The sequence below is a fragment of the Rattus norvegicus genome, chromosome 20, assembly GCF_036323735.1.
Source record: "Rattus norvegicus strain BN/NHsdMcwi chromosome 20, GRCr8, whole genome shotgun sequence".
NCBI lineage: Eukaryota > Metazoa > Chordata > Mammalia > Rodentia > Muridae > Rattus > Rattus norvegicus.
Window position 1 is genome coordinate 10,175,699 of NC_086038.1, and position 17,610 is coordinate 10,193,308.

General features: G+C 52.5%; 1 protein-coding gene across 4 annotated transcripts in view; it reads right to left on the reverse strand.

Moving 5' to 3' along the window:
• Positions 1–16,573, reverse strand: part of Pdxkl1 (pyridoxal kinase like 1) — a 29,638-nt gene extending 13,065 nt beyond the window's left edge. The window contains exons 1-5 of one of the 4 annotated variants that reach the window (NM_001402486.1): positions 16,396–16,573; positions 8,646–8,700; positions 6,637–6,741; positions 4,264–4,347; positions 2,569–2,615 (exon numbers count right to left, since the gene is read on the reverse strand). In NM_001402486.1, the coding sequence (NP_001389415.1) occupies positions 2,569–2,615; positions 4,264–4,347; positions 6,637–6,741; positions 8,646–8,700; positions 16,396–16,482 (378 nt within the window). In that variant the 5' untranslated portion in view covers positions 16,483–16,573. Of the gene's footprint in view, positions 1–2,568; positions 2,616–4,263; positions 4,348–6,636; positions 6,742–8,645; positions 8,701–15,740; positions 16,371–16,395 lie in introns of those variants that run through there. The other 3 variants (XM_063279232.1, XM_039099174.2, XM_039099175.2) reach the window with 3 other exon arrangements.
• Between the last annotated feature and the right edge of the window lie 1,037 nt (positions 16,574–17,610).

Genomic DNA, 17,610 nt, shown 5'->3' on the forward strand with positions numbered 1-17,610 from the left:
GAGGCTCACTCACACGGACGGAGCCCAGCGGAGGATCCATCCCAAAGCCCAAAGCCGGAGGGAAGACCTGGCATTGCCACCGTGAGGAATACACAACTGAGGGCTTGCAGATCCGAGTTGGGGGTGACAGGGACAGAGAAGGGTGTCACCAAGCAAGAGAAGGGCCTGGGGCAGGGGGGGAAGGCCTCAGCTCACCAGAACAAAGAAGGGAGGGAAGTAGGGGCTAAGACCCAGCACCGCACAGGATGACTTAGGAAACACCAGGCCCTCAGGCCATGCCAGATGGGATGGGGGTCCACCTGGCTCTGGTGGCCTGAGTCTTGGGGTGTCTCATCTCCATGTATGACATACCTATGAGCCCACCAAGTCCTGGTCATCTCATTGTTGATTTAAGTTATCCATGAAGAAGTCCACAGAACAGTATTTCTCACCCCACACCCCCATATGAGTTCTTACTCCATAGCCCATGCTGGCCTAGAACTCACAGCAATCCCGTTCCCTTCCAAGTCCTGGGCCTACAGGCACGACGCACCAGGCCAGCTCAGAGCTGTCTTTAACTTTTGTTTTTCTTACCACCTCCATGCTGGGAATGGCCCCTGTGCTTGTGCCTGCTGCGCAAGCATGGTCTATACCTCCAAGCTCCTTCATAAAAACTTGGATTCGGGGCTGGAGAGATGGCTCAGTGGTTAAGAGCACCGACTGCTCTTCCTGAGGTCCTGAGTTCAAATCCCAGCAACCACATGGTGGCTCACAACCATCTGTAATGAGATCTGATGCCCTCTTCTGGTGTGTCTGAAGACAGCGACAGTGTACTCATATACAATAAAATAAAATCTTAAAAAAAAAAAAACAAAAAAAAAACTTAGATTCGGGCTGGCCTCAAACTCGCACTCTTCCTGCCTCAGCCCTATGAGTAACTAGAATTACAGATGTCCGCTATCTGGTTCCTGACATCCATGTCCCACACGTCACAGAAAGCATCATACTCCCATGATGCTTTGCAGCACTGGCGTGTGGCCCAGGGTGGCAAGATGCTGTGTTGCTTTCATTTGCTGAGGGATTTCCCTGGAGGTCTAAGGTTCTACCCAGATGGACTCTCACTGTCTGGCACCAACTGGAGAAGAGCGAATGATAAATGGGGCCACCCGCACGGGGCAAGCCCTAGACTCAGGTCCGATCACGGAATCATGAAAGGCTCTCAAAAGGACTGCGTTTGGTGGCTGGCACTCACCTCAGCGACAAGGCATTTACTCGGCTAGCGTGTGAGAAGCAGAAGCCCTGTGGCTCAGATGCTAAGTTTTGTTTGGTTTTGTTCTTGGGGTCTAATCCGGGGCTTCTCACAAAGTAGGAGTATCGTGAATCTAGGTACTCTGGGAAAACGTTATTTAATCAAAACGGGGACACATCACAGTGACACCAAGCCTGAAGGATAGCTCTTTAGGGACCCTACATCACGCAGTCTCGGGTAGAGAAGACAAGTTGGCTTCTGGTGCAGGGAACCTTCCAGGAGATCGGCAGTGAGGAAAACAGATGAAGATGGCCACTGAGCCAAGGGGACACGGAGTCATGCCACTAACAGAGCAGAGCAGAAAGGATATCTGTCCAGGGGCTGGGCAGGGGTATCCTGCATGTTGCCTGTCCTGCTGGGGAAATCAATCAAGTGTTCAGACAGCCATAAGCCAACAAAGGAGGCAATGCCAGGGTAGTCTGCGGGTGAAGACACTGAGTTTGAAGCTTGAGGCTTGAGGCCTCTGCTTCCATCTACAGGGCCGTTTCTATGGAGTCACAGAACTCGGTTTGTTCACTGATTCTGACGCTCCTGATTCCTGGTTTGGAGCAGCTGGTGAGCTCAGAGTGACCATTTTTAAATGGTTAAGGGGAAAGGGACAGAAGAAAAAAAAAAAAAACCGTTGCAGGAGGGGCTGGAGAGATGGCTCAGTGGTTAGAGCACTGACTGCTCTTCCAGAGGTCCTGAGTTCAAATCCCAGCAACCACATGGTGGCTCACAACCATCTGTCATGGGATCTGATGCCCTCTTCTGGTGTGTCTGACGGCTACAAGGTACTCATATAAATAAAATAAGTAAATCTTTTTTTAAAAAAAAAAAAAAAAACTTTGCATGAGAAGGTGACCTGGCTGTGACATCTGTCACCCCATGATCTACCCTGTAGATAGGCTGATATGGCTGACTAGGTGTCATATGCATATACATCCCTCAGAAATTTGAACAGAAGGATGTCTTTCCTGGACAGAGGAGTACGGTCCTGCGGTTAAGGGTAAATGGCTAGCCTTCTCCCCTGCTAGAGTCTGCAATTAAGTTTTCAGGGGAAAACATCTACAATAGGAGAAACTCGTAGGATATTCGCTTCAAGGTCCACACTTGGAGGTTTACTAAACAGCTTGCCCACTGCTGACTGACTGTCCATGGCACATGTGGACAGCTTATGCAGGCATAGACCATACACACCTGCCTGTAGGGTGACCACACTGGTTTACCTGGGAAGGGGACCCTCACTTGGCTCAAAGTAGATGACAGACCACATTAACAGCAGTTTTGCGTCCACTCACCATGGAGCCTTCTCCATTCCTCTTGTCGCCCATCACAGGGTCACACACTGCGGGGGACAGAACATCTGATCAGGAGCTGCTGTGGCTCCCAACGACAGATATATACAGCTTTCTTCATTTTGCTTTTTGAGACAGGGTCTCAGTGCGTAGCCCAGGATAGCCTTAGACCCACAGTCTTCCTGCCTCAGCCTCCCACATAACTGAGAATGCGGGCATGCGCACACCGTGCCCAGCTCCACAACCAACTTTTTCTCCTGACTGACAGGCAGGTTTCCATAGTGACTGGCCTACCTCACATTCGCATCAGCAGTGCAGGGCTTCGAGCTCCCCACATCCTCCCAACACTTGCTGCCTCTATTTTGTTGCTGCTTTTGTGTGTGTTTATTACACTATCCCAGATGGTGCAGCTTATTTGGTGTGTACGTGTGTGTGGCTGCATGTATGTCCATCTGTACAGGCGTGCACGTACACGCAGCCCGTGTGCAGATGCCCAGCAGGTCAGAGAAGAGCATGAGATCACCTGCCACGGGATTTACGGGCAGCTGTGAGCCATCAGCGTAGGTACTTGGAACTGAACTCTGGGCATCTGCAAGAGAAGTGTGTGCTCTGGTCGGATGACACATTCTCATTTTGTCCTGGCTGACTTTGAATTCACTATGTTGCTGGGATGACCCTGAACCTCTGACCCTCTGAGAACTGAGATTACAGGCATAGTCCTCCACATGCAGTGTCTGTGGTCCTGGGGACCGAGCCCGGGGCTTCATGTATGCTGGGCAAACACTTTACCAACCGAGCCCCATCCCTAGTCAATTAAAAAATATTAGTGCACAGGGTTACACAAGAACAATGTCCCCTAGAAACTTGCACTTTCTGCCAAGACAATTAGGTCTTTGGGGGTAATTTCACAGTTAATTCTCCATTGTTCACCCCTCTGTCTCAAGAACACATTACCTCAGGTCACCTGGACTGGCATTGTGCCCTCCCCCTGGCCTGCCTGAGTCTCACAGCATTGTCCCAGGTTCAAGCACAATGCCTTTGGGCCTTGGTCCAACTGCATGGACAGAGCAATGGGCTATTGGCCTTTGGGGGCAGGTCCACTGTGCACATCTGGGAGACTGGTACTCAGGGTCCAGCCTTGGACTATGAGTCTGGTAACACTGTCTCTGCTCCATGTGGCACATAGACCCACTGATGCCTGGTAACCAGAGTAGTGACCCCAGGCTATGCAGACAAACTAGACATGATGTACCCACTTAGTCAGCACCGCCCCCCACATAGTTTACCCTGGCTGGGGTGTCAACCCAACCTATATCCCCTTTAAGATCAGACCTCCCATATCTTGGGTACCCCAGGCCTTCATATATTCATATTCCCCCCTTTTCCCCCTGAGGCAAGGTTTCTCTGTGAAGCCTTGGTTGTCCTAGAAATCACTCTGTAGACCAGGCTAGCCTCGAACTCACAGAGATCGGCCTGCCTCTGTCTCCCAAGTGCTGGGATTAAAGGAGGATGGCACTACCACTGGCTTTAATTCTTCCTTCCTAAGGACCCTAGGGTGACCTAATTCCTCTGCCGGGCCTGTACTCGCTCCTCCTTAGAGGCTATGGCCAAAAGAGAGGAGGTTGAACCATCACTTCCCTGAGGGTAAGAGCAGTCTGGGGCACACTGTGGGGAAGGGCAACATGGCTCAGCTCTCACCGTACATGAGCTTGGAGTTCTGTTGCTTCAGCTCCTTCACGATGTCCACCACCATGGTCAGGAAGGACTTGTCTCTTGTATAACCTCGGGAGGGAAAAAGCCGGGTTTATCCACTCAAAACAGGGCACACTGACTACCAGGCCATCTGCCTTCACAAGCACCAACAAATCAAGCATGTGTCAGTGTGGACACAGGTTAGATGCCGTGGTCTGGGAAAACAGAAATCTCGTAAAGGACAGCAAGACAAGAAGATTCCAGAAGTAGATGAGGAGTTTTGATAGGAGGAGAGATAATTGACAAGGACCTGAATTTTCAAGGCATATCATGCCCCCACTCTAAATAATATTTGTTTTGGGTGTGTTGCTATAAAATTAAAATATGATTTCTTTTATCCCACACTGGATCCAGCAGCGTAGAGCCCCATGACATCTGTTAGATGTCTTCATCTCACTCATTTAAGCCTCTCACCCGCTCCACTCCAACCCATATCACACTGCTGATGGCTACTCTCTGAGCCTGGCAACGATCTCTCTACCCATCTAGTTCCCAAGGCAGGTTGCCACCATGCCAGACATACACATCCCAATTCTGCGGCGGGCCAGTGTCTCCAGCCACCACATACTCTCTTGAACTCAATTAAATTGCCACATATAAGAACACACAACACGATAACCTCTGATCCAATTGATAAGATACAATTGCCCACCTAGACACACAAAGCCCTGTACACATCCATCCCTTAAGAATATTCATCACAACCTGTAGATGTGCAGAGAGGAATCAACATCAGCCTCCATGTTCTCTCTGCGGCTTCTCCCTCTTGCCCCAGTCTCCTCCTCCTCCTCTTTCCCATCCTTCCTTCCCATCCTTCCTTCTCGTCCAATGACAGTCTTCATTCTATCTTGTACCTGCCTTTATCTGCATAACAACACCATCCTACATGGGCGCTTGTACCTGAGTGTATGTCTGTGCACCACGTGTGGGCATGAGCCCTCAGAAGTCAGGAGATGATGTCAGAGCTCCTGGAGCTGGAGTTCAACATGATTTTGAGGTATCCTGTGTGTGCTGTGAACTGACCCTGGGTCCTCTGCAAGAGTGATGAGTACTCTTAACCACTGAGCCATCTCATCAGCTCCTGTGTCTCTAAAACTTTGTTTATGTAGGGGCTGGAGAGATGGCTCAGTGGTTAAGAGCCCTGACTGCTCTTCCAGAGGTCCTGAGTTCAGTTCCCAACAACTACATGGCAGCTCATGACTGTTTATAACTATATTCTCAGGGGATACAATGCCTTCCTTAGGGGTGCATATGTATATGCACACACACACAATATATATATATATATATATATATATATATATATATATATATATATGAATAAACTTTTATTTGATTATTTATTTTTGGATGCAGGGTCTCACCATGAAGCCCTGGCTTGCCTAGAACTCACGATGTAGACTAGGCTAGCCCTCACAGAGCCTCACTTGTCTAAGGGTTGGGACTTTAGGTGTGTACCACCACACCCAACCAAAACATAGTCCTCTTAACCTGACACAGGAAACTAAAGTGCAACAAGTGGAAGAACGATGCTTGCTGAGAAGTTTGAAAATCTAAATGCAATCCCTGGGACACACACAGTTGAAAGAACCAACACCCACATGTTGTATTCTGACCTCCATAACCATGCTGTGGTACTGTGTGTGTGTAGTTGTGTGGACATGGACACCACTGTGGTGGTTTGAATACGCTTGGCCCGGGGAGTGGCACTGTGAGGGGCTGTGGCCTACTTGGAGTAGGTGTGGCCTCGTGGGAGGAAGTGTGTCACTGTGGGTGTGGACCCTCCTCCTAGCCACAAGGAAGCCAGTATTCTGCTAGCAGACTTCAGATGGAGATGCAGAACTCTCAGCTCCTCCTGCACCCTGCCTGCCTGGATGCTGCCAGGCTCCTGCCTTGATGATAATGGACTGAACCTCTGGACCTGTAAGGCAGCCCCAATTAAATGTTGACTTTGGTGTCTGTTTACAGAACTAAAACCCTAAGTAAGACACAACTGCACACATACGTGCTCCTCCACACCCCACCCACCCCCACCCCTGGAATAAATACACAGACTCAATACATAGAAAATGCTACCAGAAACCTGACAGATGAACATGCTCTAGGAAGAAGCACTTCACCATCAATCAATCAACCTGGCAGCACTCCGACTTCCTCCCTCCTCTCTCCCAGGATGCCACTCAGATGTGTTGGTGCCTAAGGCACACTACTACCTTCCAGAAGGAAGGCTGGAACCAGGAAAGAGCCCAGGGAGGTGAATCAGGTCTATCCCTGTCACCGCAGGATGGGGACCCTTCCCTGGGGTCCAGGGACACTCACCAGTGAGCACGTAGTCATACTTGTTGACGTTGTTTGCCTTGAGACCTTCGTACAGCGCATGCAGCTCCTGGGACGTCAGCACCTGGCCCTTCCAGTGGGCATAGCCTGCAGGAAGAAAACGCGATAAGTGTGGATGGGGGAGCCCAGGCTTCCCTGGTGGCCATCTCAGCTGACAACAGCCACCTCCCCTCCTTGAGGAAAGCCAGTGAGCTGGTCTTCTGAGGGCTGGCCTTAGCCCCAGATGGATGCTCTGGGCCCAGTACCTCAGAGGGATCCCAATACCCAAAGCCACCCTGTTCCTATACTGTGAGGGCTGAACACTGGTCTCCCCCTTCCCAAGCCTGGTTTCTATCAACTCAGTCCAGGGCAGGAGAGACTCGGTGTCCCGGACGACGGGACGTGGATAGGAACTCGTGGCCACACAGCTGTTTATTTCTCTATTCATCAGGGCATCTCAGGACAGCCCGCCCAATCCCTACCCCTGAGCCCAGTCTGCCTCCCAGTCTCCTCTATGTGTTTCTCACCACCAAAGCCAACTTGCTGGGTCACTGTCACCTGACATCCCTAGCAGGTAAGGGCCCACCCTGTCCCCTCCCACTCTTTCTGTCTGGCTCTCCCATAAACAAATTAAATCACTACCCAAACAACTCATGGGTCAAATTCTAGCAAGAGACAAGCATGAACAGGTTTGGCCCAGACATAGGACCTGCCCTTCTGCCTGCAGTGGCCAGGACCCCAGGCCTCTGGGACCCTTCTTGAGATGCAGGACACCTGGGCACTCACTATACAGAAATACAGATGCCAGGTGGGGCCAACCACTGAACTCTGAATTTCACCAATGTAGCTTTGTGTCCCTTCAGCATCTCCAGCCTTCCAGGTACACACACAGCCCCTAAGGGACCCAGGTGCTTTCAGTGCCTGTGGAGCACCAGATGGAGCACAGATCACCGTGATCCCCCTCTGCATGGCAGTGATCCCACCCAGAAGGATGGAGATCCCACACAGCACGCTCCTCAGAACTGAACTCAGCCCTACTGTTCACACTCCGAGCCATCTCAATTAAACACACATAACAGTGCCCAAAGCAGCAGTGAGAGTCAAGGGGGGGGGCATGCAGTTCACTGGTGGCCCTGGGCCATCTGGGACTTCAAAGGCATGGGCACTGGTACTGAGCAGCCTCCAACATGGAGGCCCACTGTCAGCTCCTATCTTCCCTCCCCGTTTAAAACCCATCGCACTCAGAAATGTGTAAAAATCCTCTGAGCCTTTACCTCCTGCTGGTGACCAGCTGGGCTGCTCTGGGACACTCTGAGCTCCCAAAGTCCTCTTTGTGTTCAGAACACTCTTAGGACAGGCACTATGAAACACCCGAGTGGCTTTGTTCTCTTGCCAGCACAGAGAACAAGGAGAGCTACAGTCACCATGGACTCCAGAGGCCACAGGTCAGGGCCGTGGGGAGCACACTCTTGCCCCAAACAATTCAAGGGGCTTCCAAGGACAGTTCCCTTTATTAATAAGCAGTGCTGTCTTTGGGTGTCCAGAACAAGACACACACACACACACATACACACACTCTCTCTCTCTCTCTCTCTCTCTCTCTCTCTCTCTCTCTCTCTCTCTCCTCCCCTGGTGATGGTACTGAGCCACATGGGGTCTCCCATGCACAAGGTAGTGCCATAGTGGACACAAGCATGCAGGCCACCAGCAGACCACAGGGGGACACAGGGGCCCTCGCTGGGACCTACCTGTTCAGCTTCCCTACCACAGCAGGTGGCATGAATGCCAGCTTAGCAGAGGGGGGGAAACTGAGGCAGAGAGAGTTTTTTTTCCCCCAACTGGCAGCTCCAGAACAGTGGGCGTGCAAATCAGCAGTGTGAGGGTACGCCCTGTACAGAGTGACCCTTCTGGGATCCATCCCCCTCCCCACCTCAAGGAGTGGCAGTTACTCCCCCAGGGCCAGGTTACAGGCCACCCTCAGGTCCACCATGACGACCATCTTGAAATCCTACCTGCATGGTTTGAAAACTGCACAGAGTTCACGGCATCAACCTCAAATCCCAAAACCTGCAGGACAAGCAGAAGAGTGTGACAGTGCCTGTCTGTGACCCCTAGAACCCAGAGCAGGGGTCCCCTCCACAGCTAGAGTCCCAACTTGAGGAGGGTAACAGAGGAGAGAGACCAGCCAGGTGGCAGGAGGGCCACAGGGTGGGAACAGAAGGCTCTGTCCAAGTCAGCCATATATTTGCACTTCAGGGCCACACATGCTTGACCATGGGTCATTTATTCAGTTACTCAGGGAAATTGCCCAAAAGGCCAGGGTAGAGACACGCCTCCCCCTCGCTTGCATGCACTGAAGGATTCATGGAGCATCCCTGAGGGCTCACTGGTGGTGAGAGCCCCTGCAAGCAGCTGTCTGTCCAGATTAGGGAACAGGGCCATGTTAGTTTCCAAACCACCACCCCTGAGGGTGTAGGACCCAGACCCAGCTGGGCAGGTCAACTCAACCAGCCTCTACCACACCAGCCAGCCAACAAACTCTTCCTCCTTCCCTGACAACCAGAGAAAGAAGGTCTCAGGTCAGGGCTGAGGTCCCCAAGAGCAACCACGTTAGAGCAGCTTGCCTCTCTGAACGGCCTCTCTTAGCTCTTTTGGAGTCCTCCAGATGGGACCAATGAGCCTCCTGAGACACTGGGCAGAGACCGAGGCTCCGTGTGGTGAGGTGTTCATCCCGAGCGCACAGAGCAGCTCGCTAAACCAACCAATTAAAGTTGCGGACCTCAGAGTCTACCTATAGCTATCACTGAGTGTAAAAGCCTTTTATTTTAAAGGAAGGGGCCATGCTGTGGGGGCTCTGCAGTTAGTATAGCGTTCAGATGCTTTCCCACAATTCCAGTGCTGGAGTCCTGGGTTTCAGTGGCCTGTCTATTCTAATTAGTGACCTTTCGTCTAGTTAGAGACTGTGTCTGGGGTTTGCCTCTCAGTTCAGTGTGGCAGCTGAAAGCAGGGCTTCCTGACCTGCCTATGAATGAGACTCGGGTTGGGCAAACTGGACAGCACCATCTGTAGAAAAGCCTCAGGCTGTCTCCTGGGGTAAAGCACCCCACCACTGCCTTAGACTTCCACCCTACCACTGCTGGGACCCTCCAGAGGAGTGCAAGAGGCATCCAGAAAAGTTAAAAGTCGAAAAACAGTACGGGAAGCTTGCCTTTCCTGCTTCCTGCTGTCCAAGGCAGCCAGACCAGGCTCCTCCCCCATCCCTCATAAACGCTCAGATCCCGCCCCCGCCCCGCCCACCGCGCCCCCTCCCCGTTTCCAGCAGTGACGTGTGTTGTGCTGGGGTGGCTCTCGTGGGCAGGTGGCGCACATCGCAGGGGCCCCTTGCTCGCCTCCGTTACTGCATCACCAAGCCTCCAGCAAAGAGGCTCAGACAGCCTGAAGCCTCACAGCCAGACATGGCTCATTTAGCACAATGGCTCAGCTAATCTCTTCCAAGGGAGGCAGAGCTGCTCAACACAGCAGGAGCCCGGTGAGCTCTGGAATATTCCAGTGTGGTTCTTCCACAGGCATCTAGAGACAGGGAGGAGGGGACAGGCCGAGCCTCACAGGTGTTTCTAGCCCCGGACACCCAGTCCCAGGCTGATGTGAGGCTTAAACCTCTTTCACAGACGGGAATCGGCAAGCAGGCTGGGCAAGCATCTTGTGACTGTTGTCACCCTGAGCATTCTAACAGTCAAAGGTCACACATGCCTTCCTGTCTCCCACCACTGGTCTCTGATCAGCCTTCCCATTCAGCCAAACCACACCCGGGACAGGACAGCTTGCATCACACACAGCATCTCCTGTCCTACACCGCTCACACTCCAGCTCCTGCATCCACCCCCAGCCTGGCTCCCAGCACTCGCTGCAAGGATTACAGTGCTAGTCAGGTATAGCCAGGCACCCTGTGTAGCTGCTCAGGTCTGCCTGTGTTGAGCTGCACAGTGAAGCCCTAAGGGCAGGGGGCTGTGCTGAGCTCACTGTGGTATCCTTAAGCCGACCTTGTCAGCATGTGATGCTGTTACTGCTGGAAGGGAACAGGGTGGCTTCTCTGGGAGTTGTCACATCAGAGGCCACCAAAGTTTCATTGCTGGCCCTTTGTCAACACCTCCATTTCCTTTCTCTTGTGGAAACCCCACTCAGTCCTCCTCCAGACCTCTGAGTGGGACTGTCAGGGGCCACCAGCGCCCCCAGAGGAGTGCAAGAGGCACCCAGAAAAGTGAAAGTCAAAACATAACAAGGGAAGCTTGTCTTTCCTGCTTCCTGCTGCCCAGGGCAGCCAGACCAGGCTCCTCCCCCTATCCTTCATGCAACCCTCAGACCCCGCCCCCGGCGTCTACGCCCTTCCTCTCTAGGAGTGATGTGTGCTGTGATGGGGTGGCAGGAACAGAAGTTGTATCAGTGTATATCCAGAGGTGTTATAGCAGCAGGTCCCATGTTACTGAAGCTCAGGGCCCTGTGAACATGTCTTTCCTTTCCAGACACAGCCGCTTTATCCAAATCCAGGGTCTTACACACACGCACGCATGCCCCACAACACACGTCCCCCATACGTGCCCACAACCATACAGGAACACACACACAGGCATGGACCCAGCCGACCGCAGGAGGGGATGAGATCAACAAGTTCATGCCAGTGGGGAGGGATAGCAGAAACCCCTGTGCAGACTCACGGAAGCAAGAACTAAGGCCATTCTCATAGAAATTTCTCATAAACCTTTCTAAAGCATTTCTAGGTTCCACCGGCTTTCTGCAGACCCCAAACAGGGCTGACTCCTTACAGTGCCTTTCAGAGGGTTTTATGGTCTTGCCTTTCTGCCTCAGAGCCTATGTCTGTGATTGGAGTTGAAGTCCCAGATCATTCTTCCGAAGCCGAGTATTTGGTAAGTTAATTTATCGTAAGTACAGCCTTCTGTCCACTTGTACACCGGCATTGCCAGAAGAGGTCACCAGATATCGTTACGGGTGGTTGTGAGCCACCATGTGGTTGCTGGGACTTGAACTCAGGACCTCTGGAAGAGCAGCCGGTGCTCTAACCACTGAGCTGTCATCTCTCCAGCCCCCACGGTAAGTTAACACTTAATGTCCATGCTGCACTGATGGCCCTATGCAAGGTTAGCTACTCCATAGGCTCACCAGTAGATGACACAGGACCGGCAACCACTCCGCCCAACACTGGAAGCCACAGCTTTAGGCAGAGCTCAGGGACCTCAGTCCCTGCTGCTTCCTTCCCTATACAACGGGGCATCTTGACATCACCAAGGTTGCAGCCTTTCACTAGTCCCTAAACTTGGCTCTTTTCAGATTGCTCTGAAGGTAGGGTCCAGCCTTCTCCAAAGGCAGATGGAATAGAAACAGGACCCCCGCCCCTATACAACACGGGCTGGTGACTCATTCTGCCAAGAAAGCTCTGGAGGCACATACATGAGGTTCGGGAAGCCCACAGTACATACTGATGTGTGTGCTCACATGTACACACACACACACACACACACACACACACACACACACACACATACACACACCTTTAGATAGTCACACTTCCCTCTTGCTTCTTGCGGTGGGAAGTGGGTTGGAGGTACAACTTGGCTGTAGAGAAGGGGTTCTCAACCTGTGGGTCGCGACCCCCAAGGGTTTACCCATCGGATATTTTACAGGCCAGGTATTTACATTATAATTCGTAACCACGGCAACATTGCAGTTATGAAGTAGCAACAAAATAAGTTTATGGTTTGGGGTCCCTGCAGCATGAAGAACTGTATTGAAGAGTCGTGGAGTTAGGAAGGTTTGAGTACCACGGCCGTATGGTATTTACTCTGTATGTTTGAGAAAAACCCTAGGGGCCCCAGCACCATTTAAAAAGGGGATTGGGGCCAGGCGTGGTGGCGCAGGCCTTTAATCCCAGCCCGTGGTAGGCAGAGGCAGGTGGATCTCTGTGAGTTTGAAGCCAGTCTGGTCTACAGGACGGGTTCCAAGGTAGTCAGGGCTACACAGAGAAACCCTGTTTCAGACAAACAAAAATTAATGTAATACAAGGAAGCCAAGCATGGTGGTATCTTTAATCCTTTATCCCTTTCAACACTTTAATCCCCACGGAGCACTGGAGGCAGAGGCAAATGATCTTTGAATTTGATGCCAACCAGGCCTACATAATAAGGCCTTGTTTCAATAAATGGAGTATGGGATCTTGGGACATAGCTCTTCAGTGGAAGAGCTACACGGCCTCGGGGTGGTGACACACACCTTTTTGATCCCAGCACTTGGGAGGCAGAGCCAGGCAGGCTTCCGTGAGATCTAGGCCAGCCTGGTCTACAGAGCTAGTTCGGGGGACAGCCAGAGCTACACAGAGAAACCCATCTCTGGGGAAAGAAAAGCAAACAAACAAAACAACAACAAAAACAAACAGACAAAAAGTAAACACACGGGGCTGGGGATTTAGCTCAGTGGTAGAGCGCTTACCTAGGAAGCGCAAGGCCCTGGGTTCGGTCCCCAGCTCCGAAAAAAAAAAAGAACCAAAAAAAAAAAAAAAAAAGTAAACACACACGCACATGGTCCAAGTTCATTCCTCAGAACGACAGGAAACTAGGAAGCAGGATGAGGTGGTGGGAACAGGCAACACGATACACTTGATTTCACCCTCCTTCCCTCCCCTGCCCACCCTACAGGCTAGAACCTAAAGAGCAGGAAGTCCTCTCTTCCCAGGCACTCTCCTGAGGCACAGCTGAGGGAGAAAGAGTTAGGGCAGGAGACCAGGAGCCTGTCCCCACTGTCCCTTTACCCATTTCCTGCTCTGCAAACCATAAACTATTCCATCTGGTAGGTACCTCCTGTGTCTCTGGCCATGTGAAACCCTTGTCCACTATAGGCTGGCCTGGGGCCAGAAGCAGAAGTGAACACAGGGGCAAGGTTCTGCTGCCTCCTTGGAGGGGTTGTTTATCCCCTGCCTGTGGGAGACTGGAAGGGTGAGTCAGGGACACCTTTCAGGGAGCACTGGAGAGGCAGGGCTGAGAGTCTGTGACCCGTGGCAGAAGCTAGAGGGAGCTCCCCAGCCACAAACACAAGTCAGGCCCTGGTGGGGCTGGAGAGATGGCTCAGTGGTTAAAAGCACTGACTGCTCTTCCAGAGGTCCTGAGTTCAATTCCCAGCAACCACATGGTGGCTCACAACCATCTGTAATGGGATCTGACGCCCTCTTCTGGTGTCTGAAGACAGCTAGTGTATTAATATACATAAAATTAAAATAGAGAAGTCTTCATTAACAGCTTGGTGCAGGTCTGCAGGGGAGCCCCAGAAACCTCCCCAGCCATTCCTCTGGTATGAAGGGACAGCCACCTGATGCTGCAACCTGTGGACATCTGGGTCAGTCCCAGGGACGACTCCTCAGCCGAGAGGCCTTCTAGGATTAGCGCTGTGTAATTTCAGCGACAAATTTCAGGGCTCCAGCCCAAGACTACATCCTCTCTTTCTAGCCCTGCTTCCCCATATTCAGGAATATGAATGAGAGCTGCACTCCAGGTTGCACAGTAAGAATCCACACACACCCGATGTCCACCAAGCACAGCTCTGGACCTGGGGATGCTCCTCTTGAAACAGCTGCTCAAAGGCTGGACAGTGCTGGCCCCAGGTCACCACAGACTCTGCCAGCGCCAGCCCCACTGTGCTCACTGAGAGGCTCTCCATGCTGGAGTGTCCCCCTCCTCCATCTCTGCTGCTTCTCCCTACCCAGGGCTGCACAGAAGTGTGGTGAGCAGCAAGGAGTTCACATGGACCACGATGAAGTCCCCAGGTCCTGAAGCACCTCTCAGGACAGAAGCTAAGAGGAGCCCCCTCCCTTGAGCAGTTGGAACCTCATATCTTCAGCCTGAATAAGAAGAACACTGAATCCTTGGTACAGTCTATAGGACAGAGGACCAGGGGACCCAGGGACAGTGCGCTAGGTGAAGGAAAAGCACTAGCAAGTGGAAGAGGCAAACACAGGACATGGGGCCTGAGGGCTCTGAGAGGCCTGCACACCTCTGCCCAAGGTGAGGGGACTTTGTGAAGCTCAGCCTGGCCCCGCCTTCCCTGGATGTCCTGCTTCAGGGACTCTGCCCCTTTGCTCCTTAGTACAGTCTTACCTCAGTGACCTTGCTACCCAACCCTGCCCCCTAAGTTAGTGGTTAAGAACAGAACCACCAGGGGTTGGGGATTTAGCTCAGTGGTAGAGCGCTTGCCTAGGAAGCGCAAAGCCCTGGGTTCGGTCCCCAGCTCCGAAAAAAAGAACCAAAAAAAAAAAAAAAAAAAAAGAACAGAACCACCAGGGGCTGGAGAGATGGCTCAGCGGTTAAGAGCACTGACTACTCTCCCAGAGGTCCTGAGTTCAAATCCCAGCAACCACATGGTGGCTCACAACCATCTGTAATGGGATCCGATGCCCTCTTCTGGTGTGTCTGAAAACAGCTACAGTGTACTTATATATAATAAACCTTAAAAAAAAAAAAAGCCCAGAAGCACCAGACCAGTGCATTCTGAGTAAAACAAGAATGGGTATACTAGACAGTGTGGGTGAAGCATTGCTTATCCACCGATAGGGACTCAAAAACTCAGCGGCTGCCCTTGCCTATGGACTTTGATCTCCTATGCTGTACAGTAACAATCAATTCCTCTATTTTGCCCGGCAAGCATGCCTGATTCAAGACAGCCCTTGATTGTTTTCAGATGCCCTTCTGGTCACCTGTCTTCCTTCCAGGTCCTTCCTGCAGGTCCATGGTAACCAGCTACCCCATCCTAACATCTCCCAGGAGTCAGTATAGTGGCTGGACATGAGCAGAAGGGGAGTGGGGACTTGCCACCTTGTTCAGTGACCCGTCACAAAGGTACATTGCAGGAGGCTACTGCCTGGCTGGCCATGCCAGCCCAATCTTCCTGCTGAACCGGCCAGGCAAGGAAGTGCCACCAGTTAGCCTGACATTACCTCTGGCCCCCATTCCAATGCCCACTGCACCCTGGTTGCCTCCAAGGGCGACCAGTCACAAGCAGGAAGCGCCATCTGACAGAAATGATCAGAGACAGTCCCATTCGTTACACACCTCACAGGAGAAGCTCTGGGAAGATGACAAGGCTACAGTTCTTCTAACAGGTTGCTTCCAAACTCAGCAAACTGTGCGATCTCTTCGGAATAGAAGCAAAGGTGCTGGAGGTGTAGGGCTGGGATTCCAGACCCATCCTAGAGATTATAAGCCACCCCAGGAGTGATCAGACCCGTAGTGTGCCTCAGCCTCCTGGGCACCAACCAGTCTGCGACCTTACTCAGCCTCCCCCTGTCCAGACTCACGGGGTGGGCAGAAACAGAATCTGAATTTCAGCAGGGAGCGAGCAATCACTTGCCAATGTGTCTACCAAGAGGCTGTCCGCGCCCCCGCAGGGAAGGATCCTCCCAGCTCAGCATTTCATCACTTGGGTTGCCCCAGCCCACTGCTAGCCAGGCAGCCGGAAGCAGCAGCCGGGTTGGGGCCATCGGGCCACATGCACTACCCTACTGTAGTAGTAGGCTCTTCAGAGTACTCCACACCCCCAGCCTGCGTGCGCCAGGCTCTGTCCGCAGCACGCCCAGCTCCCGATAGGAACCCCAGGCTGACCTCAGGGGGACCAAGGTCATCGGTCGGGGAGGCCACGCCACGAACCCGCCGCCCTGTACACTAGCAGCCCGCCTGGGTTATATAAGTGGCGGAGCGGAGCATGTACCTGCAGAGGGAACATGGCCACCCGGTTGCCCACGTAGCCACGGACTACATGGCTCTGAATAGAGAGCACCCGGCACTCGCCCTCCATGCCGGGCTGGCCGTGGTTGCTGGGGACACAGTTGGAGTTACGGCTCCGGCTGTCCAGGGCACTGGCTCAGGATCCGCTCGCCGGTTCTTCCGCGCAGGCGTAGTGCCTGGACCTCAGCGAACTAAGAGATTTCAAGTCCGGCTCCGCTAGGGGCGAGCTGGAGGCGGGGCCCCACTCGGGCCACGCCCCTCTGGGAAAAGCGCTTTTCGGTACTGACCCCTACCTGCTCCTCTGTGCTGGTGCAGCACAGGGCGCCCATTCCCTCTGCACACCCGGGGTTAGTACCAAGCCATCTCATCTGGGATACATTCCTCCTTGTGGTTAATTCACTCCATGCTGTTCCAAACCATTAGCCTAGGGCGCTGATCATGGGTGGCACTCCTAAAAGCTGCTGTCTAAGCGCCCCACCTAAATCCTGGGCTATAAGACCCTCAGAGATCCTGTGGAGTCTTCCAGCCTCATGGTCTCCGTGGAATCCCAGATCCGGTGAGCCACGTGCCCGGCTGTCTGAACTCTGAGCCCTGGAGTCGATCTCAATATCCTAGCGATCTCTGGGTCTATGCTCGCCTTCTCAGAGCTACTCATGGGTCCAACAGACTTAATGCTGCTGCTCTGTCTTCCCTCTTTTACGCCCCCCACCCCACACACATCTCGCAATCCTCTCTGTCCTGGGGAAAGTCCACCCCCCTTGTCCCAACTCCAGACCTACACTTTGAGTGCCTGTGGTCACAGACATACCAGCCAGGTTCACAAACTTGTGGCACAGGCCAGCATGTAAAGTTTGCTTTCCCTTGATGAAAGTTGGGGGGGGGGGGCAGAACTGCTCTGAAGAGGAAGGACCCCGTTGCTTAGGGGACAGACCAGAAAGAGGAAGTGGTATTGAGGCTCAGTTGGTGGGATGCATACTAAGCCCCTACCTACCTTTAATCCCAGCTCTAGAAAAAGTGAAAAGAGGAAACACATCATAAGGAATGCTTTTTTTTTTTAAAGATTTATTTATTTATTATATATAAGTACACGCTGTAGCTGTCTTCAGATACACCAGAAGAGGGCATCGGATCTCTTTACAGATGGCTGTGAGCCACCATGTGGTTGCTGGGAATTGAACTCATAACCTCTGGAAGAGCA